The following is a 24,287-nucleotide window of genomic DNA, read 5'->3' as shown; positions in this document are numbered from 1 at the left end:
GAGCAAGTAAAAAAGGTGAAGGAATTAGGGAAAAAAAAAAAAAAAACACCTAATAGACAACAGTATGGTAATTACTAGAGGGAAAAGTGGAGGGAGGTAAAAGAGGGTAAGGGGGGATTAATGGTGATGAAATGAAACTTGACTTGGGGTGAACACAAAATACAATATACAGATGATATATTATAGAACTGTACCCATGAAAACTATATAATTTGATTAACCAATGTCACCCCAATAAATTCAATTAAAAATTATCAAAAAACAAAAAATAGAGAAGGTCATATACTAAAATCTGGAAATAAATTTGCTGAGTTAGGCTGAGCCCTCGAAACCTCACATTTTTTCTGGTGGAGAGGTAGCAAAGAACTAGATGACAAAAGAAGAATTTGACTCTTTAAAAACTCTTATATTATTAGCAACCTTTAAAAAATGTTTTGAAAATTAGACTTTGAAAATACTCAAAAAAATCCAAAGTTCAGAAAGAATCAAAGTTCCAGAAAGCATTTAGAAAATATCTCAAAAGAATAAAAAAAATCAGAATAGAAACTTATAGAACTCTCAGACTTAAAAGAGAGATTTTAACACTCATATACTTTGAGTGGTGCAATACACAGATCTTGTAACGTAGAAACCCACACCCAAAACCTGTATGTTCATGTTGACCAATGTCACCCCAATAAATTTATTTTTTAAAAAGAAAAAAAAAATCCTATCTAATAAACGAGTGATATGCAAATTGACCGTCACTACAACACACAAGATGGTCGCCCCCATGTGGACACAAGATGGCCAGCAGGGGAGAGCAGTTGGGGCGATCAGTCCAGCAGGGGAGGGCAGTTGGGAGGGACCAGGCCTACAAGAGAGGGCAGTTGGGGGGGACCAGGCCTGCAGGGGAGGGCAGTTGGGAGTGACCAGGCCTGCAGGGGAGGGCAGTTGGGAGTGACCAGGCCGGCAAGGGAGGGCAGTTAAGTGTGACTGGGCCAGCAGGGGAGGGCAATTAGGGGCAACCAGGCTGGCAAGGGAGGGATGTTAGAGGTGACGGAGCCAGCAGGGCAGGGCAGTTGGGGGCGACCAGGCCTGCAGGGGGGGACAGTTAGGGGTGACCAGGCCAGCAGGGGAGGGCAGTTAGGGGTGACCAAGCTAGCAGGGGAGGGCAGTTATGGGCAATTGGGCTGGCAGGGGAGCATTTAGGCATCGATCAGGCCGGCAGTGGAGTGGTTAGGGGGTGATCAGGCTGGCAAGCAGAAGTGGTTAGGGGCAATCAGGCAGGCAGGCAGGCAAGGGGTTGGGAGCCAGCAGTCCTGGATTGTGAGAGGGATGTCTGACTGCCCGTTTAGGCCCAATCCCAGTGGGCAGTCGGACATCCTTCAAGGGGTCCCAGATTGGAGAGGGTGCAGGCTGGGCTGAGGAACACATACCCTCCCACCCCCTTGCACGAATTTCGTGCACTGGGCCTCTAGTGCTCATATAAAACACTTTAACGCTCATATATAAGAAAAGAATAGAAGCATTTAAATAGGGAAAGTAGAAGAGATGAGAGGAAAAGATTCTAGGGAGATTTGAAGGAACTGAGTCTAAAAGCTGAGTCTAAAAGTATGAGCTGGAATAGGCAGTACATTTCTAACCCTTTACATATCAATGCATATAAAATATAGTAATATTTGAAGAATACATTCTTTTATTTTATTTTTTCCATTACCATTTATCCCATCTCTGCCCTCTTGCATACATACACCTCCCATATCAACACACTGTTGTGCATGTCCATGAATTCTCTCTCTTTTTTCCCTTTTTTAAAGAGCATATTCTAATAAGCTGGAGGGAGCTTGGTATAGCTAACTATAAGAAGTTTGCTTAAATTTTTATATAATTAAAATTATTAGAAAAATATGAAATAATATACTTAAAACTATCAAATAAAAAGCTTTCCAAAAGTAAACTTCCAAAAAAAAGTAAACTTCCATTAACCTAACTTAAATCTATCAGTTTTCATACTTGAAATGGCTAATTTGATTAAGACATTTTTTACAATAAACTCAAAATTTTTGATAGCCACCCAGAAGAAATTGGACAAGTAGATGGCAGAAAAGTTCCTCTCTGACTAAAAGAAACTCCTTTTGAAGGGATAAAAAAGGGTATTTCATACAAATGGAAATATTTCACAAAATAGACTTTAAACAAAGGCTATAGTAAGAGACAAAGAAGGACACTACATAATGATAAAGGGAACACCCAGCATAGGAGCATCTAAATACATAAAGGCAATCTTGATGGACATGAATAGAGAGATTGACAGTAATACAGTCATAACAGAGTAAGTTAACACCCCATTTATATCAATCGATAGATTTTCCAGAGAGAAAATCAAAAAGGAAACAGTGGTCTTAGGTGACACACTAGATCATAAGGATTTAATTGGTATCTTTTAAAGCATTTTACCCCAAAGCAGCAGAATATACATTCTTTTCAAGTGTACATGGAACGTTTCCTAGGATCGACCACATGTTAAAATACAAGACAAGTCTCAATAAATTTAAGAAGACTGAAGTCATATCAAGCATATTCTCTGACCATAATGGTATGCAACTAGAAATCAACCACAAGAAAAAAAAAAAAAAACACCTGAAAAACACACAAAAACATGGAGACTAAGATACATGATACTAAACAATAAATGGGTTAAAAGTGAGATCAAAGAAGAAATCAAAAGATACCTTGAAACAAATAAAAATGAGAACACAACAATCCCAAATTTCTGAGACACATCAAAAGCAGTCCTAAAAGGGAAATTCATAGCGTTACAGGCCTATCTCAAGAAACAAGAAAAATCTCAAATTAAACCATCTAACCTTACACCTAAAGTAATTAGAAAAAGAACAACAAACAAAGCCCAAAGTGAGAAGAAGGAAGAAAATAACTAAGATCAGGGCTGAAATAAATGCAACAGTCTTAAAAAAAACAATACAAAAGACAAATGAAAAAAAGAGCTGGGTTTCTGAAAAGATAAACAAGATGGGCAAACCTCTAATAAAACTCATCAAGAAGAAAAGAGAGAGGACTCAAAGTTAAAAAAATCAGAAATGAAAGAGGAGAAGTAACAACTAACACCACAGAAATACAAAGGACTATAAGAAAATATTACAAACAACTATATGCCAACAAATTGGAAAATCAGGACATAACAAATAAATTCCTAAAAATATACAACCTTCCAAAAATGAATCAGGAAAAATCAGAGAATCTAAATAGACAAATTACAACTAATGAAACTGAAGCAGTAATCAAACAACTTCCAACAAACAAAAGTTCTGGACCAGATGGCTTCACGGGTGAATTTTACCAAACATTCAAAGAACACCTATCCTTCTCAAACTATTCCAAAAAATATAAGAGGAGGAACAATTCCTAGGTTCATTCTACAAGGCCAGCATTATCCTAATTTCAAAACCAGCCCAGCTGGTGTGGTTCTGTGGTTGAGCATCAACCTAAGAACCAGGAGGACAGGGTTCAATTCCTGGTCAGGGCACGTGCCTGCCAGGTTGTGGGCTGGATCCCCAGTGTGGGGCATGCAGAAAGCATCCAACTAATAATTCTCTCTTATCATTGATGTTTCTCTCTCTTCCTTTCTCCCTCTGAAATAAATAAAAATGTATTTTAAAAAAACAAAACAGAAAAGGATACTACAAAAAAAAATTATAGGCCGCCCTAAACGGTTTGGCTCAGTGGATAGAGCGTCTGCCTGTGGACTGAAAGGTCCCAGGTTTGATCACGGTCAAAGGCATGTACCTTGGTTGCGGGCACATCCCCAGTAGGAGGTGTGCAGGAGGCAGCTGGTCGATGTTTCTCTCTCATCGATGTTTCTAACTCTCTATCCCTCTCCCTTCCTTTCTGTAAAAAATCAATAAAATATATATTTTTAAAAAAATTATAGGCCAATATCCCTGATGAACACAGATGCTAAAATCCTCAATAAAATATTCGCAAGCCGGTTCCAGCAATACATTAAAAAGATCATAGACCATAATCAAGTGGGATGTATTCTGTAGATACAACGTTGGTACAAAAGCCACAAATCAATAAATGTGATACACCATATAAAAAACATGAATGATAAAAATGACATAATCATACCAATAAATACAGAAAAAAGCATCTAATAAAATCCAGCACATGTTTAAGATAAAAATTCTCAGCAAAGTGAAAATAGAGGGACATACCTCAACATAATAAAAGGCCAAAGACTCACAGCCAACATATTTAATAGGCAGAAATCAAAAGCATTTCCATTGGGATATCCACTTTCACCAATTTTTTTTAATTAATTTACTTTTAAAATTATATTTTTATTGATTTCAAAGAGGAAGGGAGAGGGAGAGAAAGATAGAAACATCAATGATAAAGAATCATTGATCGGCTGCCTTCTGCACACCCCTCATGAGGATAGCGCTCACAACCCGGTAGGTATGTGCCCTGACCAGGAATGGAACTGTGACCTCCTGGTTCATAGGTTGACACTCAACCACTGAGCCATGCCAGCTGAGCTCACCACTTTTATTTAACACGAGAGGCCCAATGCACAAAATTCGTGCAAGAGTAGGCCTTCCTTACCCTGACTGCTGGCACCAGCTTCCCTCTGGCACCTGGGGCCCAGGCTTTCCTCCGGCCGCCAGCAGGCACCAGGGACCCAGGCTTCCCTCTCAGCCCCAGCTTCATCCAGAAGGTCGTCCAGAAGGATGTCCAGTCTAATTAGCATATTACACTCTTATTATTATAGACTAGAGGCCTGGTGCACGAAATTTGTGCATGGGGGGGGTGTGTCTCTCAGCCCAGCCTGCACCCTCTCCAATCTGGGACCCCTCGAGGGATGTCCGACTGCCCGTTTAGGCCCGATTCAGGTAGGACCGGGCCTAAACGGGCCCTCGGACATTCCTCTCACAATCCAGGACTGCTGGCTCCCAACTGCTTGCCTGCCTGCCTTCCTGAATGCCCCTAACCACTTCTGCCTGCCAGCCTGATCACCCCTAACTGCCCTCCCCTGCAGGCCTGGTCACCCCCAACTGGCCTCCCCTGCAGGCCTGGTCACCCCTAACTGCCCTCCCTGCAGGCCTGGTCCCCCCCCAACTGCTCTCCCGTGCAGGCCTGGGTCCCACCCAACTGCCCTTCCCTGCAGGCCCGGTTGCCCCCAACTTCCCTACTCTGCTGGCCTGGTCACCCCTAACTGCCCTCCCCTGCTAGCCTGATCACCCACAACTGCCCTCTCCCTTGCAGACCTGGTCCCTCCCAACTCCCCCCACCTGCTGGCCATCTTGTGGTGGCCATCTTGTGTCCACATGGGGGCAGCCATCTTTGACCACATGGGGGCAGCCATCTTGTGTGTTGGAGTGATGTTAAATTTGCATATTATCCTTTTATTAGATAGGATTAGATAGGATAGAGGCCTGGTGCACGGGTGGGGACCAGCTGGTTTGCCCTGAAGGGTGTTCCGGATCAGGGTGTAGGTTCCCTTGGGGCGTGGGGCGGCCTGGGTGAGGGACCTGTGGTGGTTTGCAGGCCGGCCACGCCCCTCGGAGACCCAAGTGGAGGCCCTGGTATCTGGGACTTATTTATCCTCTATAATTGAAACTTTGTAACCTTGAGCGGAGCCAAGCCTCTTGCTCGCTCCATGGCCGCAGCCATTTTTGTTGGGATTTATTTATCTTCTATAATTGAAACTTTGTAGCCTTGAGCGGAGGCCTGGGCCCGCCAGGGCAGGTGGAAAGCTTGGCTTCCTCCATTGCTGGGGCAACCCAAGCCTCCTGCTCTCTCTGTGGCCGCAGCCATCTTGGTTGGGTTAATTTGCATACTCACTCCTGATTGGCTGGTGGGCATGGCTTGTGGGTGTGGAGGAGGTATGGTCAATTTGCATATTACTCTTTTATTAGATAGGACAGTAGAAGTCCTAACCATAGCAATCAGACAAAAAAAAAAAGAAAAAGAAATAAGTCATTCAAATTGGAAAAGAAGTAAAACTGTCAATATTTGCAGATGATATGATATTGTACATAAGAACCCTATAGATTCCACCAAAAAACTACTAGAACTGATAAATTCAGTAAAGTAGCAGAACACAAAGTAAATACCCAGAAATCAGCTGAATTTTAACACACCAATAATGAACAATTAGAAAGGCAAACTAAGAAAACAATCCCAGTTACAATTGCATAAAAAAAAAAAATTCCTAGGAACAATTTTAACCAAGGAAGTAATAGACCTGTACTCAGAAAATTATAAGACACTAAAGAAAGAAACTGAGGAAGATACAAATAAATAAAGCATATACTGAGTTCATGGAAAGGAAGAATTAAGACCATTAAAATGTCCATATGACCCAAAGCAATCTATAGATAGCAATGGCGTATTCCACAGGACTAGAACAAATACTCCAAAAATTTATATAGAACCACAAAAGACCCTGAATAGCAACAGCAATCTTGAAAAAGAAAAACAAAAGTAGGAGGAATCATGCTACCTAATATCAAACTATACTACAAGGCCATAGTAATCAAAATAGCATGGTACTGGCATAAAAATAGACATAGACATCAATGGAACAAAATAGAGAGCCCGAAAATAAACCCATGTCTTTATGGTCAATTAATATGTATTTTACAAAGGAGGCAAGAACATATACAATGGGACAAAGATATTCTACTTGAAAAATGGTGCTGGGAAAATTGGACAGGTATTGCAAAAAAATTACATCAGACCATCTTTTTACATCAAACACAAGAATAAACTCAAAATGGATTAAAGAATTAAATGCTAGACTCAAAACCATTAAAATCCTAGAAGAAAACATAGGCAGTGCAATCAGACATTTCTTATAGCAATATTTTTGGATATATCTCTTCAGGCAAGGGAAACAAAAGAAAAAGTTAACAAATGGGCCTACAACAAACAAAAATGTTTTTGTACAGCAAAGGCAACCATCAACAAAATTAAGTCTTCCTATCTAATAAAAAGGAAATATGCTAATTGACCCTCACGCCGCCACAAAGATGGCAGCACCCACAGCCAATAAGGAGGGAATATGCTAATTGACTCCCACGCCCTCAAAGATGGAGGCACCCACAGCCAATAAGGAGGGAATATGCTAATTGACTGCCACACCCTCAAAGATGGCGGTGTCCACAGCCACAAGATGGCGGCGCCCAGTCCCCTCAGCCCCGCTGGGGCGGCAGGCACGCAGCACACTCTGCGTGCCTGCCTCCAGAGTCCCCCAGTCCCCTCTGCCCCCCCAGCCGCCCAGGGCCAGCCTGAGGCACAGGCAAGCCTGGGATGGCAGCTGCCCAGTCGCCAAGGGCCGCCCGAGGCTCAGGTAACCAGGGCTGGCCGAGGCTTACGCTGCCGGCAGTGGCAACAGCAAAGGTGTGATGGGGGTGTCACCTTCCCCTGATTGCCGGGTTACCTCCCGACCCTGAGGGCTCCCGGACTGTGAGAGGGGGCAGGCCGGGCTGAGGGAACCCCCCTCCAGTGCATGAATTTTCATGCACCAGGCCTCTAGTAAGAATATTTGCCAATGATATATCTGGTAAGGGGTTAATATCCAAACGTTATAAAGAACTAACAAAACTCAACACCAGCAAAACAAAAAATCCAATTAAACAATGGGCAAAGGAACTGAACAGACACTTCTCCAAAGAGAACATACAGATGGCCAACAGACATATGAAAAGATGCTCAACGTCATTAATCATCAGAAAAATACAAATTAAAACCACAATAAAATATCACCTCACAACTGTCAGAATAGCTATCATCAATAAAACAACAATCGACAAGTGTTGGGGAGGATGTGGAGAAAATGGAACTCATGTGTACTGTTGATGGGAATGCATATTGGTGCCGCCACTGTGGAAAATAGTATGGAGTTACCTGGAATAATTAAAAATATAACTGCCTTGCCGCCCGGCCAGTGTGGCTCGGTGATTAAGTGTTGACCAATGATCCCGGAGGGCACGGTTCAATTCCCGGTCAGAGCACATGACCAGGCTGAGGGCTCGATTACCAGTGGGGGGTGTGCAGGAAGCAGCTGATCAATGTTTCTCTCTCATCTTTGATGTTTCTATCTCTCTCCCCTTCTCCTTTCCTCTCTGAAATCAGTAAATACATATACACATACACATACATATACATACTAGAGGCCCGGTGCACAAAATCTGTGCATAGGGGGGTGTCCCTCAGGGGGAGGGGTAGTCCCTCAGCCCGGCCTGCACCCTCTCCAATCCGGGACCCCCTCGGGGGATTTCTGACTGACAGTTTAGGCCCGATGCAGGATCGGGCCTAAACCAGCAGTCGGACATCCCTCTCACAATCCGGGACTGCTGGCTCCTAACCACTCACCTGCCTGATCAGCCCTAACCACTCTGCCTGCCTGCCTGATCGCCCCTAACCACTCTCCCCTGCTGGCCTGATCCCCCTAACCGCCTCTGCCTCGGCCCCCGCCACCGTGGCTTTGTCCAGAAGACGTCCGGTCTACCCGGTCTAATTAGCATATTACCCTTTTATTAGTATATATGTGTGTGTATATATACATATATACACACACAGACACACACACACACACAGACACACACACATATACACCTCTGCCTGCCTGCCTGATCGCCCCTAACCGCTCTCCCCTGCTGGCCTGATCCCCCTAACTGCCTCTGCCTCAGCCCCCGCCACCGCCACCGTGGCTTTGTCCAGAAGACGTCCGGTCTATCGGTCTAATTAGCATATTAACCTTTTATTAGTATATGTATGTGTGTGTGTGTGTGTGTGTGTGTACACACACACACACACACACACACCTCTGCCTGCCTGCCTGATCGCCCCTAACCGCTCTCCCCTGCTGGCCTGATCCCCCTAACCGCCTCTGCCCCCGCTACCATGATTTTATATATATATATATATATATATGTATCCTACATAATAAAATGGTAATATGTAAATTACCATCATTCCGCTACGCCCACGATTGGGCCAGCAGGAGGCGCAGGGGGCGGGACTCAGGGTGGCCGGGGTAGCTGATTGGGCCAGCAGGACGCTGAGCTCGCGGAGCCAGTGGCGCCGCGAGCTCAGCGTCTGTGCCATGGCCGCGCCGGAGGCTTTCGAAAGGCCTGGGGCACCAGCGGACAGCCAGCCAGCCAGCTCCCCCGCGATCAAAAGCCAAAGCGGGGGAGCTGTCTGTCTGTCTGTCTGCTCCGGCACAAGGCCTTTCGAAAGCCTCCGCCGTGCCGGAGGCTTTCGGAAGGCCTGGGGTACCAGTGGACAGACAGCCAGCCAGCTCCCCCGCGATCAAAAGCCAAAGCGGGGGAGCTGTCTGTCTGTCTGCTCCGGCACAAGGCCTTTCGAAAGCCTCCGCCGCGCCGGAGGCTTTCGGAAGGCCTGGGGCACCAGCGGACAGCCAGCCAGCCAGCTCCCCCGCGATCAAAAGCCAAAGCAGGGGAGCTGTCTGTCTGTCTGCTCTGGCACAAGGCCTTTCGGAAGCCTCTGCCGCGCCGGAGGCTTTCGGAAGGCCTGGGGCACCAGCGGACAGCCAGCCAGCTGGTGCACCAGGTGCATGATTAAATCATGCACTGGGCCTCTAGTATATATATATATGCCTTATGACCCAGCAATCCACTTCTGGGAATATATCCGAAGAAACCCAAAATAATGATTCAAAAAATTGTAAGCGCCCCTATGTTTATTGCAACATTATTTATATTAACCGAGATTAAGGATGCAGAGCAAGTGTCCATCAGCAGATGAGTGGATAAAAAAGTTGTGGTACAATTTACACAATGAAATACTACTCATCAGTAAAAAAAAAGGAACCCTTACCTTTTGCCATAGCATGGATGGACCTGGAGAGTATTATGCTAAGTGAAATAAGCGAGTCAAAGAAAGACAAGTACCATATGATTTCATTTATATGTGGAATCTAATGAACAAAATAAACTAACAAACAAAATATAAACAGATTCATAGATACAGAGAACAGACTGGCAGCTGTCTGAGGAAAGGGGGGTTGAAAGACTGGGTGAAAAAGGTGAAGGAATTAAGAATTTCCAGAACTCCATAATCCAGTTCCAACGTATCTTTTTAAATTTAAATCAACAAGAAGCACTTACTGAGCATCTTCCATGTATCAGACTCTTTCGCTACTTCCCTGTACCATACCAAACATTTCAATACTTTTGTGTAACATATGAAACACACTACTTCCTTGTATATCAAACCTAACAAACCTAAATTCAACCTTTCCTTTTCCCACCTCACTTTGTTTCCTCCCACTGTTCTCGCACCTTATATCTGCCTATCAGTCAAGGCCTTCAGTTAGTATCTCTACCAGGAAGACTTTTTTCATCTTCCCTGGAAAATATAAATTTTCCTTCACCTATAATTCCAAAAAGTTTCATTAATACCTGCCAGAACACTTGCCACATTGTCATAATTATTTGTGTATATGTGAGCTTCCTAAAGGCAGGCACCATTTTCTGTTCAACTTTATATTCTCCATGACAAAAGTATTGCAAAAGTGTTCATTTGCAGAGTTGATGCTTACTAGATATTTACTGAAGACGAATTTCTCCAACTATAAACAAATAAATGCATAAGCTATTTCCTCCCGTGTTTGGGGGGGAGAGGTGTGTGTGTGTGTGAGTGAGTGAGTGTGTGTGTGTGTGTGCACGCGCACGCAACTCATTATATTCTGAAAAAAATAAATGAGTGCAGCTCAAATTCTTTAAATCATAATTCTGGGTTCAATATTTTTTAAAAACCTTCAAGAAGTAGCCTCTCATATCACTGCATTTCCAAAATATTCCATAATCACAAAATTACTATACTTTTATTCCTCTGTTCTAACAAAAATCCTATATTACTCAAACCATCAATTATTCTTTTAAAAAAACTTCTTTCACATGTTTAGATTAAACACAAATTCTAAGGATTTTTGCACTTTTGGAAAAGAATAATTCAAACTGCTAGTTAGCAACAGATCAAATAGTTATTAAAATAAGGAATTAAAGGCACCATAAAGAAAAATGATCAACATATTTTCCCATACTCATCTTTTCCCCTATAGTGGACACTCATTTTTTCTGCCAGAATCAAATCCCCATTCCTCTTCTGAGGAACCCACCAAAGATTAAGACTTAGCAGGAGGCAAAAGCACACATCCCATTATAGAAGGAAGGAACTAATACTGACCTGCTGTCATCACATGATCTATGTCTAGCCAATCTGAGCTTACATCAGAACTTTGAATCTTGACAAGATGAAGAGATGGTTTAGAATTCATATGGTGAATATCTAGTTGCAGCATCCTGCAGACCTCCCACAGCATGACTTTGGTGGCAGAGTGTTGTTACCTAGTCTCCCTTTTTCTCTGCTTGTCTGAGCCTGGTTCTCCAGCCTTCCATCAATTTTGTGGTCTACACCACTGCCTTTTAAATAATTCCTTTTTTCTTTTTGCTTTATTTTAGCTAGAGTCATTATGTTGTTTGCATCCAAGATTCCTCACTGATATAGCAACAAGTTACATTTCTCTTCTTCTCACAGTCTTCCTATCAATTTTAATTCCTGTTCACTTAAAAAATATATATATCAAACCCTTGTTTTAAGTAACTTTCCTGACAGAAAGGCAATCTGAAATAAGCAAAGCAGGTCCCTTTGAAAGGCATTTTGAAAGCAATAAAATTTTCAACTAATCTTTTAAACAAATAACAAATTAACCAAGAAAAGGCAAGGGAAAAAAACTAAAAGTTCTCTCTTCTTTGCTCTGTTACCTCTACTTTTATTATTATACAGCAAAATTTTTAAATACTTTCAAACAGGAAACATACAAGCTTTTACTAAAACCCTGTGTGCTTTTTATATAAAATGCATCTAAATCTTCATACACTCGGGATAACAATCTTTAGTTCTATTTTAGAAAAAACTACTTTGTGGTAACCCAGTTTCCCTTAATCTATATATTCTTTATTTTCAGAGTCAAATACTAAGGTCTTCTGAGTTTAATAAAAAAAAAATTTTAATAGTCCTGTATTAAGTTATTCTTTTTTGTTTTTCTTTTTTGTTAATCCTCACCCAAGGATATTTTTCCATTGATTTTTAGAAAGAGTGGAAGGGAATCAAGGGCAGAGGAGGGAGGGAAGAAGGGAGAGAGGGAGGTATCAATGTGAGAGAGACACATGGATTGGTTGCCTCCCATAAGCTCCCAGACCAGGGCAAGGGAGTGAATCTGCAACCCAGGCATGTGCCCTTGATAGGGAATTGAACCCGAGACCCTTTCGGTGCACAGGCTGAGGCTCTAACCACTAAACAACACGGGCCAGGACTATTAAGTTATTCTAGTGAACTATTTCATTTCTGTGTTTTATTCAGTTATTAAAGAGAGAGGAATTACTTTTTTAATGCATAAATTATTCATTTTCAAATTGCAGCTTCAGAAATACCTTCATTTTAAAAATTATATGTAATGAAATATCATTTCCTTAATTGAACTGTCCTGAGTTAACCAGCAATTGTCAATTTTATCATGTTAGATACAACATGTCCTTGCAATATTCACACTGCTAATGAGTAAGCCTTTATCATTTAACATGCATGTATTTTAGGTTAATCAAAGCAATAAATTAGTCACTAAGACTTCCCTATCTATATAATAAAAGCCCAGTGACTGTACGGCGGAACGACCAGTCGCTATGATGCACACTGACCTCCAGGGGGCAGACACTCAACGCAGGGGCTGCCCCCTGGTGGTCAGTGCACTCCCACAGCAGGAGCACCACTCAGCCAGAAGCGGGCTCACAGCTGGCGAGCGCAGCGGTGGTGGTGGGAGCCTCTCCTGCCTAGCGATAAGGAGCGGCAAGCCAAGTGGTAAGGAGCGAGCAGGTGGGCGGTAAGGAGTGAGCAGGCAGGCGGTTAGGAGCGAGGGGTCCCAGATTGTGAGAGGGGATAGGCTGGGCTGAGGGACCCCTGTCCTGCACGAATTTCATGCAATGGGCCTCTAGTATATTTCATATTTGTACAAAAATTAGTAGTTCTAAATGTAGATTTATTGTTTTATATGTAAATTCAAATTCGAACATTCTTCAAAAACTGGGTTAGCAATTTAACCATCCTTGTTGAATATATCCCAACTGGGGGCAGCATATCAATGGACTATAGAATCAGACTGCCTCAGGGCTCAAATTCTAGATTTATTACTTAACTGTATCCACTATTTACTTTAGCAATTAAGTTCACCATACCTCAGTTTCCTCATCTTTAAAATGGTAATTACATAATAGTACCTACTTCAAAGGGTTTCTAAAAAGGTTATAAACAGTCCTGGCTGGGTGGCTCAGTCTTTTGAAGCATGGTCCCTTACACTGAAAAGGTTGCGGGTTTGATTCCCCATCAAGGCACATACCTCGGTTGGTGGTTTGATCCCAGGTTAAGGAGAGTAAGGGAGGCAACCAACAGATGTTTCTCTTTCTTACTTTCTCTCTCTCTTTCCCCTTCCCTTCCTCCCTCCCTCTCTCTCTCTCTCAAATCAATAAAAACATATCCTCAGGTAAGGATTAAAAAAGAAGAGAAGGTACAAAACTATTACAGGGCCTTGAAATGTCTCATTTGTACATATCCCATGTAAATAACTGAAATCCAAAAACTAAAATAAATATATTTAAGATTTGTATGACTCAAACAATGAAAAGCATAGTTCTTTATAAAGAGCATTCATTTCACAAAAATTTTTTCTAAACTTGGTTTAAAATGTTATATTGGGGAACATCAAATTATATATTTTTTTATTTCTCACATAATGTGTTTATATTACAACAAAAACACTAAAGAATTCTCATGCACATGCTGTACCAGGCCTCAACCAAAATTACCTTAACTATAATTAACACATTATGGCATATTAATTACTAATAAGAAATTTCAACTACTATAACCCATGAATGTGAACGCCAAAGAAAATTTAAAAGAACTCAACAATGCTATCCTATCCTATATAATAAATAGGTAATATGCAAATTGACCATCACGCCCTCACAAGATGGCTGCCTACGACCAGGCCAGCAGGGAGGTTAGTGAGGGACGAACAAATGACTGAACAGCAGGCTGCGTGGGGCGACCAGGCTGGGAGGGGGGGCAGTTGGGGGTGACCAGGCCGGTGGGGGGAGGGGCAGTAAGAGGCGACCAGGCCAGCGGGGGCTGGGGGCAGTTAGGGGCGACCAGGCCGACAGGCAGGGTGCAATTGGGGGTGACCAGGCCAGCAGGGGGGGCAAGTGGGGGCAATTAGGCTGGCGGGGGGGGGCAGTAAGGAGTGACTAGGCCGGCGAGGTGGGGGGAGGCAGCAGTTGAGGGCGACCAGGCTGGCGGGGGGGGGGCAGTTGGGGGCAACCTGGCCAGCAGCGGGGGGCAGTTAGGGATGATCAGGCTGGCACACAGAGGCAGTGAGGGGTGATCAGGCTGGCAGGGAGTGGGCAGTTGGGGGGCAACCAGGCTGGCGGGGTGGGGGGCAGTTAAGGTCAACCAGGCAGGCAGGCAGGTGAGTGATTAGGAGCCAGTGGTCCAGGATTGTGAGAGGGATGTCCACCTGCCGGTTTAGGCCCAATCCCCGGGATCGGGCCTAAACCGGCAGTCAGACATCCCCCAAGGGGTCCTGGATTGGAGAGGGTGCAGGCTGGGCTAAGGGGGACCCCCCCCTCCCCTGTGTACAAATTTCATGCACCGGGCCTCTAGTCAATCAATAACTAGGAACAATCCTGAAAGACATTTCTCAACTCTGGACCTCTATTTCACTTGTAAAAAGGATGGTTTAAATTATTTCTCAAATTCTTTTGCAGCTCCACAATTTAATGTGAGTCATTAGGCACTTCCCTTAATTCATGAAAGTGTCACAAATGCACATTAAATGCTATTTCTGTAGCCTTAAGTAACTGAATTTTAAAAATGCTTACATAGCAGAAGAAAAGTGCACTGTATTTAATTACACTAAGCTCTAAAACTTTAAATAACTGAACACTTGTATTTTATCATAGACCAGTGCTCGGCAAACTCATTAGTCAACACAGCCAAATATCAACAGTACAACGATTGAAATTTCTTTTGCGAGCCGAAAACCGACTTCTGTGCATGGGCCACTTAGTTTTAATTGCACTGTACGTGCGCGCCCACACATGGTATTTTGTGGAAGAGCCACACTCAAGGGGCCAAAGAGCCGCATGTGGCTCGCGAGCCGCAGTTTGCCGACCACTGTCATAGACCAATACTATGTAGTTTACTTTTTTAAATAATTTCAAAAACCAACCCTAAAAGGTATTTCCCCTTTAAGACTTTTATTCTCCTTGTAGCAATGGCTCATTCACACTAATTATTGTAAATGACTAAGTCTCAAAGACACCCTTCACAAAGGGCAAGAATCCTTAAAGGAGAGAATGTTTAAAGATGAAATATTCAGCATCAGAACAGATGGAGAAAATGTTTTTTGAGATAGGGGTAGGGAGGAAGAGTAGAAGGCAAAAAGAATATACCTGACCACGCAAATCCAAGTCTGTTCCTTTCCTGGTTACAAGGAGTATGTAAGAATGACGAGTTTAAATCAACAGTTTGGAATGGTTTTGAAAAAAATTTTGAAAGAAAAGTATTAAAATTCTACAAAATGGTCCTTTGGAAAAATTAGGATATTTGTCTATTTGCCTTGGTATTACTCAACCTTTTATATATTTTATGATATAAAGACCCACATAAAGTTATAAAACAAATAGCACACAAAGTAATATGAATCACTATCCTATTCTGAAGAACCAAACTTAAAACATTAATCCAATAACATCACCTTATTTTGCACTGTGACTAAATAATGCATGTATTTATAAGTACTTGGTAAGCTATAAAGCATGTTAATGTAGTGTTATTACCTAACTGCTCTTGCCTCTCTATGCCAGTGGCTATTACAGATCAGTAGTGCCATAAAAGAGGCCACAAGTCCAATAGAATTACAGGTGAGCATTCAAATGTTTTTATAGAGGATTTGTTTCAGAAGATATATTGCTTGGAGCTACCTTTTAACCATTCCACACTTCTGCCCCTAGTCCAAGCATTTATCAGTTTCCACATGTTGGAGGAGGGGAAGCATGCTGAACAAGGAGGAATACTGTGAAGGAAAATTTAGCCCTATTTTGAACATACTCTCCTCCTAAGGAGTAAAAAATAGGATAAGAGACTAGCTGGAGATAAGAAAACAGGCATGACACTGTGTTCCTTTCCTTAAAACCTTCAATTCAATTTAAAAAAAAAGGGGGGGGGGCTAACTGATAATTGAAATAATTACAATGTATTGGGCTCTTACTGTATGCCAATCACTGTGATGAACCACTTTTATTCATTATCTCAAAAAAAATTTAGATATTATGATTGCCAAATAACAGATGAAAAAAAATAATACCTGCAGCATTTGAAGTGTACAGCTTCAGGTCATACTAAATGGTAGAGCTTGAAATGAAAAACAGCTATGATTGCAAAGATCATGCTGACCATAAATAAACAATCTATATAATAAAAGGCTAATATGCAAATTGTTCCCTCAGGAGTTCGATTGAGAGTTTGATTGCTGTCTATGACATGCGCTGACCACCAGGGGGTGGCACGGAACATGGTGGGCAACCAGCGGTGGCAGCAGGGCGCTGAGGGAGCAAGGGAAGGAGGAGGCCGGGAGGCCAGGAAGTGGGGAACCTGATCGTCCCTGATGGCCAGCCAGGCCTAGGGACTGTACCTGTGCACAGATTTTGTGCACTGGGCCTCTAGTGGCAATATAATTGCCAGAAGAAAGGTACAAACTAAATAAAAGAAACAACCTTTCCCAAATTTCTCTCTTCTACTCCATTCCCACTGCCAATACCTTATTTCAGCCCACTCTGCAAAGCTAGTGTTTAGAGGGCTAATTAAAAATCATCTAGGAAGCCTATTAAAATGAATATTCCTAGGCGTAACCCTTGAGATCCTGAGTCACTGGGTATGGGTGTTTCTGAAGCAGTTTTGTAAATCAAACCCCTAATTCTTGTTTATTCATTCATTTATTCATTCATTCAAAAAAAAAAAATTTAGTTCCTACTTCTGTGCCAGGTGCCATAACTGCATCCCAAAAATACCTCTTTTACATCTGATCCTACTGCATTCCACCCTGAAAATATTCTGAAATTCCTATTTTCAACATTTCCCTATTCTCCTAGATTTTTATTCTTTGTCATGTAAAATTACTTTGAATCAAAACTTTGCTGACATATAATGAACACCTGGGTACACAGTAAGTGCTCAATAAGTGCTAGCACCTTTACACATTACATAATCTAGTCTGCATTATGTTGTTATGTAGTCAATTCATAATGTGGGGAATATGCAACACATGCTAAGAGGGCTAAAGACAAGAACCAGTTACTCTTTCCATTTTGTTATATATGCTTTTCCTTCTGCATCCTTCCAAATCCTTAAAAAGAGAGCTCATATCCTACTTTTACTAAACATTTCTTGACTCTTCATGACAATAATCCCTTTCTTTCCTTACAACCTACAGAATATAGCTATTGCTGTCAGAAAAGTTAAGTATCTTAATGTTTGATTAATGCAGTCTTCCATCAGCCTCTAATTTTTTAAATGATTTTTAGCTCTTGTCATTAAGATTCCTGAAAGCGGATTTTATTATGCATTTTCATTATATTTCCAAGAGTGCCTGGCCTGCTGCTAAGACTTGATTTGACAATACCTGTGCAAGCAGTACTTAATTACTAACATTGCTTTCTGCCTTAATCAACATCCTATCAAAGGCTCATCTTCTATATAAGGAGACCACTATACAGGGTGGGGCAAAAGGGGTAAGTCAGTGGTCTGCAAACCGAGGCTCCCGAGCCACATGCGCTCTTTGGCCCCTTGAGTGTGGCTCTTCCACAAAACAGCACGGCCTGGACAAGTCTATTTTGAAGAAGTGGCATTAGAAGAAGTTTAAGTTTAAAAAATTTGGCTCTCAAAAGAAATTTCAGTCGTTGTACTGTTGACTAATTTGGCTCTGTTGACTAATGAGTTTGCAGACCACTGAGGTAGGTTTTTAGTTTTTCTTATAGAAAATACAATAATTAATAAATAATAATACAAGAAATAAACTCTTGTGTTTCCCATACCCACAACTGCAAATCTACTTTTGCCCCATCCTGTATGGTGGCTCCATCAGTTATTTGCTACAATACCTTGGACAAGCGGTTTAACTTCCCTCACCCTAAATTTTCTAGTCTATAAAATGGAGATAATACTTCTCAGTTAATGTGAAAAGTAAATGAGATAATATAAAGCATTTAGCACAGGGCCTGACACACAATTCTTGATAAATGTCAGCTGTTATTACCTGATAAACAAAACCTTTTGTCTGTTTTTCTCTCTCTCTTTTATAAGAGTAAATTTTTTCTAGAGAATACATTTAAGGAAAGTTATAAGGAAGTAAGTCAAAGAATCCACATAATGAGGAAAAAAATCTTAAGTCAGAAAGATTTGCACAATAAGGTTTCTCTAATTAATTAAATCAAATGAGTAATACTAGGATTTTTTAACGATTACTTTAAACAAGAATAAATTGAGTTGATCTTACCAATAAAAATAAAGCAAAGTGCATAGTTCTGAAAAGAGGCCGAGTCCCTATAGTGTAATAGAAAAACACAGGGCTCAAGTACAGGAAAGCTTAAGTCCAAATAGCAACTCGTACTAGCTGCTAACTACATGACATTAAAAAGGTAATTTAAATTTTCTAATCTAATTTTCTTACTTTTGTAAAATTAGGTTTAAAAAATAGTTGTCACAAGTTTAAATAGGATAACTAAAAAACCTGACCAGCAAGTCCTCTACTGGTGGATCTTTCCCTTCTATGCTTAAAAATAAAAATTTTGAACTGCATTTTACAATAAGGCTGGAAATTTCATTAGATACAACATATATCCAATCCAAAAATCAATGTTTCATCACAAAATAATCAGGAAAGGAAAAAAGGAGAAAGAGATTTTAGGAAAATCTAAGTAAGATTAACTTCTCAACTGGAACATGTCTGTTACTTCAAACAGCATGCAAAACATGACCCATGAAGGAATAAAAATTTTAAGGAACTTTTTTGGGGTAACAGATATAGTGACTATTTCTGCCCTTGGAGCTAGTTGGAGAAATAAATAGCATTATAAAATAACATGTATAGAATTAATGTAAGAAACATGAACTTTCCACTTGTTTTCCCCCATGCACTCAGCCCTTCCCCTCTGCTCTCAAGGTCATCCCATCTATACTCATTGCTAGAATGTGGTTACAGGATGAATAAAATAAGCTCCTTATGAATGGACTCCAACAAAATATTTACGATTACATTTTAAGACTGCTAAGAAGTTAAGTCAATTAGGGAAATTCCTTAATTTATCCTAGATCTAAATATATCTAATAGTTCTACAATAAGGCTATTAACCTCTGCTATCATAATCAATGGAAATAATTTACCGATGCAATATATATGGGGCGGGGGGGCGGGGAGGGGAGGGGAGGAGTCTTAAAGGGGGAAAAGAAATTTTACAATGCAGAGCTCTGTAACCAAGCCACAACATAATAAAAGTACATTAAAAGCTCCTTTATTTGGCTTGACTGAAATGTGAGTGAAAACATGCAAAAAAAATAACGAGATAATTTTAACTTTTCATGTGTTTAAAAGTTAAAAGTGCTTTTAAAAAAATGTTTTCCTCACTCTAGCCGGCTTGGCTCAGTGGATAGAGCATCGGCCTGGGGACTGAAGGATCCCTGGTTCGAGGACACATGCCTGCGTTGCAGGCTCAAACCCTAGTAGGGGGCATGCAGGAGGTAGCCGATCCATGATCCTCTCTCATTATTGATGTTTCTAGCTCTCTCTCCCTCTCCCTTCCTCTCTGAAATCAATAAAAAATATATATTTAAAAAAAATGTTTCCTCAACACTGGTTGTAGCTTTAAGTTCTGTAATTTAGTTCTTAAGCAACCAATTCTATCAATGAGAATCTTTGTGGCCAAATTTTATTCTGCAGCACTATTCTAATACAAACCAAAAAAGTGTGTAGATAGGGTGTCAATATGAAAGAACTATTTCTTTCTAAATTTTTTTCAAAAGGAGTTATTTTTTATGATCTGAGCTTAAGTGATTCATCATATGTTGAGATAAAGGATCTTTGCTGAAGGATTTTTAAATTCTAGTTCTAAGCTTTGTTTCCTAACTCTTACAGCTTTTCTTACCTAAGATCACCAAGTTTCATAGATGGCCACTTTCTTCAGTCACCTTTTGCCTAATGTATATAATTAAATGGAATGAGCAACCTGATTAAGGTTTTCATTTTTCACTTACATTAAGTGGGTAACTGCAATTAGACCTCAGACATGAATGCATTCTCTAAAGCACAAAGGAATACAGAAATTATAGATGCAGTCCTGACTGGTTTGGCTCAGTGGATAGAGCATCAGCCTGCGGACAGAAGGGTCCCAGGTTCGATTCCGGTCAAGGGCATGTACCTTAATTGCAGGCACATCCCCAGTAGGGGGTGTGCAGGAGGCAGCTGATCGATGTTTCTCTCTCATCGGTGTTTCTAGCTCTCTATCCCTCTCCCTTCCTCTCTGTAAAAAAATCAATAAAATATTTTTTTTTTAAAAGAAATTATAGGTGCACAATTTGCATCTGGAGACCACACACACTATTCTGAAACAAAACTCCCTATCAAGTAAGGCCTCACTTAGAGATGCTTGTCCCACGGTCCAATCTCAATGAGCTATCCTCTATGTGCTAATAATAAAGCTAAAGGTCTATTCTAGTAGTTACATTAAAAGGCAACTGAAAGACCAAAAAGCCTTTGAAGACCAAAATAAATGGATCTCTAAAGATGGAATTTCAAATTGTGATAGATGTTTTGTAAAAGAAAGTAATGGGCAATGAGGAATCCTAATCAGTTCCATTGAAATCATAATGAGTGTCCAATTAACAACCCCTCTTTGTGAGGTAAAACTAATGTAAAATGTAACAAAGTAGTAATAACTGAAATGTTAAAACAAAAATATCCTAAATATAAACTGAACCCTCCCCACACCTCCTGGTCACTTGGCAGGTGTTTTAAGGTCAAAGTTGCCCTATCAGAAAGGTCACTTAAGGACAGTTAACCTCAATGAAATATCTAGTATACTAATTCAAATATAATCAAAACTGTATTTCAAAAGGGGAAAAAAATGAAGGAAGACAAGGTAACATCCTACTTAAGATGTTATTTACTGGGGTGAGGGTGACAATTATCTATACTAATTTTATTGACAACCCAATAATTTCTAAAGTATAAAAATATTAACTATGTAGCAATATTTTTCAGTTTAACAAAACACTGAAAATTCCTTCTCAGTCAGGCCAAATCTGATTTTCAAACTAACCCTGAACATAAAACTATTCACCAATTAGAGTAAGAAGGGAGAAAAAGAAAATACTGGAAAGTAAGACTGGATTAAGAAAAGTAGCTTTAATAAGCTGTCCACAAAAAAAAAAAAAAAATACATGTAACCAAGGCTAAACTAGGCTAATTTTCCCCAAGGGAAAATATTAATAGATGGGTTGTTTCCCTGTGCATGGCTGGGATTTTAGAAACTGCCACACTAGCATAAAGTTAAGAGAAATTTTACAGAGAGCAAATAGAGGAGCATCCTTTAAGAATGGTTTGCCCCAAAATAAAGGGTGGGAGATGAAGACTGGCAATCCACCTCTCCCAACCCCGCCCCCACCCCCCAAAAAAATTGGGAGTATTTTGGAAATCAACAGATGATTTATTTAATAATAAATCAGCGCAGGACACATCCACAAAAAGAAAACACTTCCAATACAGTAACATAAAGCGGTCCTTCTACATTAAAATATAGACAGTATTTTCTATATATAACTCCAAAGTGTGGTATAACTCTTTACAACGCCTAATAATGCAAAAGGAAAAGACCACTTTTTAACGCCATTCTGTGTTTCAGTAAATGACACCACAGATCTATGATCAACAGCTCTTGGAAAAGTAAGCACATCCCCTCCTTCACTCCCTGCCTTCCTTCTCGCTGTAAGAGGCCGGCACAGAATGAAGGCACACCACTGAAAACTGTTTTCCTGGGTGCTGCCCATCCTCCATCCCCGGAAAACAAATACATTTTTTTTAAGTTCACATAATTTGACACCTAGCACCAGTAACTCGGGTCTATTTGAAATGGGCTTAATTTTGAAAGTTCTAAATAAGATGTGCTCAGGTTGGAAACGAAAAACTACCTTATAAGGGTATGAAAGACTGAAAGCAGGAAGCGGCTTTGACAAAACTAAGGAAGTTGCGGCGCGCTTGCTCACTGGGGGACTTTTTTTAAGGCAAGAGAAGGAACACATGACATCTTTCTCAAATTAAAATGTGCCTCGGTGCGCCGGTTAACACGCAGGCTGAGAGGGAAAAGGCCGGGAGTGGAAGAGGAGGAGGAGGAGGTGGGTGGCCAATGAAAGCCCCGATTTAGCTTCCCATTTTCCGAGGCCGATGCTTCCCCTTCCCCACCCACACCCTGGGCAGGGTTGTCACCGCGATCTTGCAAAACCGACCAGGAGCGCTTCTCTTTTCTCGCTCCTCCGCCGAGCCGGTCCCCGCGCCCGAGCCCGAGCCCCCGGGCCCCCAACCACGGGCAGGAAGGACGCGGAGGGAAGGGAGCCGGGCGCGGCGGGAAGGGCGAGCCGGCGCCGGGCGCGGCGACCCCCGCACCGCGTCCGCGCGCCCCGGGCGGCAGCCCACCGCGGCGGGGGGAGGGCAGGAGGGGTTCGCGGAGAAATCCATCCCGTGGGGGGGTTCCCGGCCCCGCGCACCCGCCCAAGTCCCCGAGTGTGAAACCGGGAACGCGGGCGGCCTGTCTCGCCGGGCCCCACCCCTCGCACCCCGACCGGACCAGAGCTGACACCAGAGCAGGCGGCGGCACCTGGCCGCACCATTCATCCCCCGACCTCCTCCTCCTCCCCGCCATTTTCCCACCTCAGCCTCAGTTTCCCCACCCCCGCCCGCAAGCCCCCGTACCCGGTGCCACAGTCCACCACACAGGCCGGCAGCCGTCCCGCCATCTTCCTCCTCGCCTGCTGCTGCCGCTGCCGCCGTCTGCTCCGTACTGGTTGTGGCCAGGGATCGGCGGCGGAAGACAGGAGCTATCTGACCATCCACAGCCGGGCCGCCCTCTCCGTCCGTGGGGGAACCGGGAAGCTGAAGCAGCAGCGAGAAAGCAGCAAGCTCGGTCAGCGGCTACCACTTCCGCAACCCAGGCGGGCAGGCAGTCCCCGCCCTGCCCCACCGCGGCCTCCTCCCCCTCCTCTCCCCTCCTCCTCACTCCGGCCCCCACCCTACAACTTCTTCCCCTCTCGCCGCCTCGCCGGGGAAGCCAAGATGGCCGCCGCTGCCGACGCCCTGGCCAGGCCGGGCCGGCTGCGAGCTCCGCTTCCGGCTCCGAGCGGGCGGGGCGAGAGAGCATGCGCAGTGAGGGGCGTCGCCGGCGGCCGCTCCCGTCCCTCCGTGAGTGAAATCCACTGCGGGTTTTCCGGGAGCGGAGGGGCGGGGAAGGCGGCCCGAGCCTCCAGTGCTTCGGAAGCTGAAAGGGCTTTTAGTCTCAATGACTTCGGTGCCAGGAAGGGGTGGGACGGGGCTCCGCAGCCACAAAGGTCTCCCGCGCCCCGGGGAGGACGATCGGATTGAAAACGTCAGCGGCACACAACCATTCTTATAACTTGACTGCTTTTCGGGGTGGGAAAAAGCAGGATCAGACCGGAGGTGGGCAGGCCGGGGACGGCTGAACAAAGGTTTGCAGCCTGGCTCTTCTGCCTTTGTGCCGAGGTTTTACTCATTCACACTTGCGCATTTTGATATTTCCCTCTGCGGGAGTTTAAGAGTATGCCATTCTACGAGCAGGATTACGCCGAGGATTAAGGACCAAAATGTTTAATGTAAAAAGGTTAAAAACTGGAAAGTCTTGAAGGATGGTTTTCAAACTTAAGCGTGTATCAGAATTACCTGGAAGGCTTGTTACAACACAGAATGCTGGGCCACACCCCGGAGTTCTCTGCTTAGGTGGTCTGGAGTGGGGCCTGGTGACTTGTTTTTCTACTCAGTTCCTAGGTGATGGTCTGGGGAAACTAAAAGTTTAATAGCTGTCCTCTCCACCAGGCTTATCTTCTGATAAAGCTGCTTATATGAGGCTGTAATAAAAAATATC

General features: G+C 42.7%; 1 protein-coding gene across 1 annotated transcript in view; it reads right to left on the bottom strand.

Annotated features, from left to right (window-relative positions):
• The window catches only part of ACTR3 (actin related protein 3), a 64,118-nt gene extending 40,735 nt beyond the window's left edge, over positions 1-23,383 (bottom strand). The window contains exon 1 of the mRNA XM_079782461.1: positions 23,105-23,383. Coding sequence (XP_079638587.1) covers positions 23,105-23,148 — 44 coding nt within the window. The 5' untranslated portion in view covers positions 23,149-23,383. The remainder of the gene's footprint in view (positions 1-23,104) is intronic.
• Positions 23,384-24,287: the final 904 nt, after the last annotated feature.

This window comes from Cnephaeus nilssonii (genome assembly GCF_951640355.1).
Source record: "Cnephaeus nilssonii genome assembly, chromosome: 10".
Lineage (NCBI taxonomy): Eukaryota > Metazoa > Chordata > Mammalia > Chiroptera > Vespertilionidae > Cnephaeus > Cnephaeus nilssonii.
The sequence above is the reverse complement of the archived record's forward strand: the minus strand, read 5'-3'. Positions and strand labels throughout refer to the sequence as shown.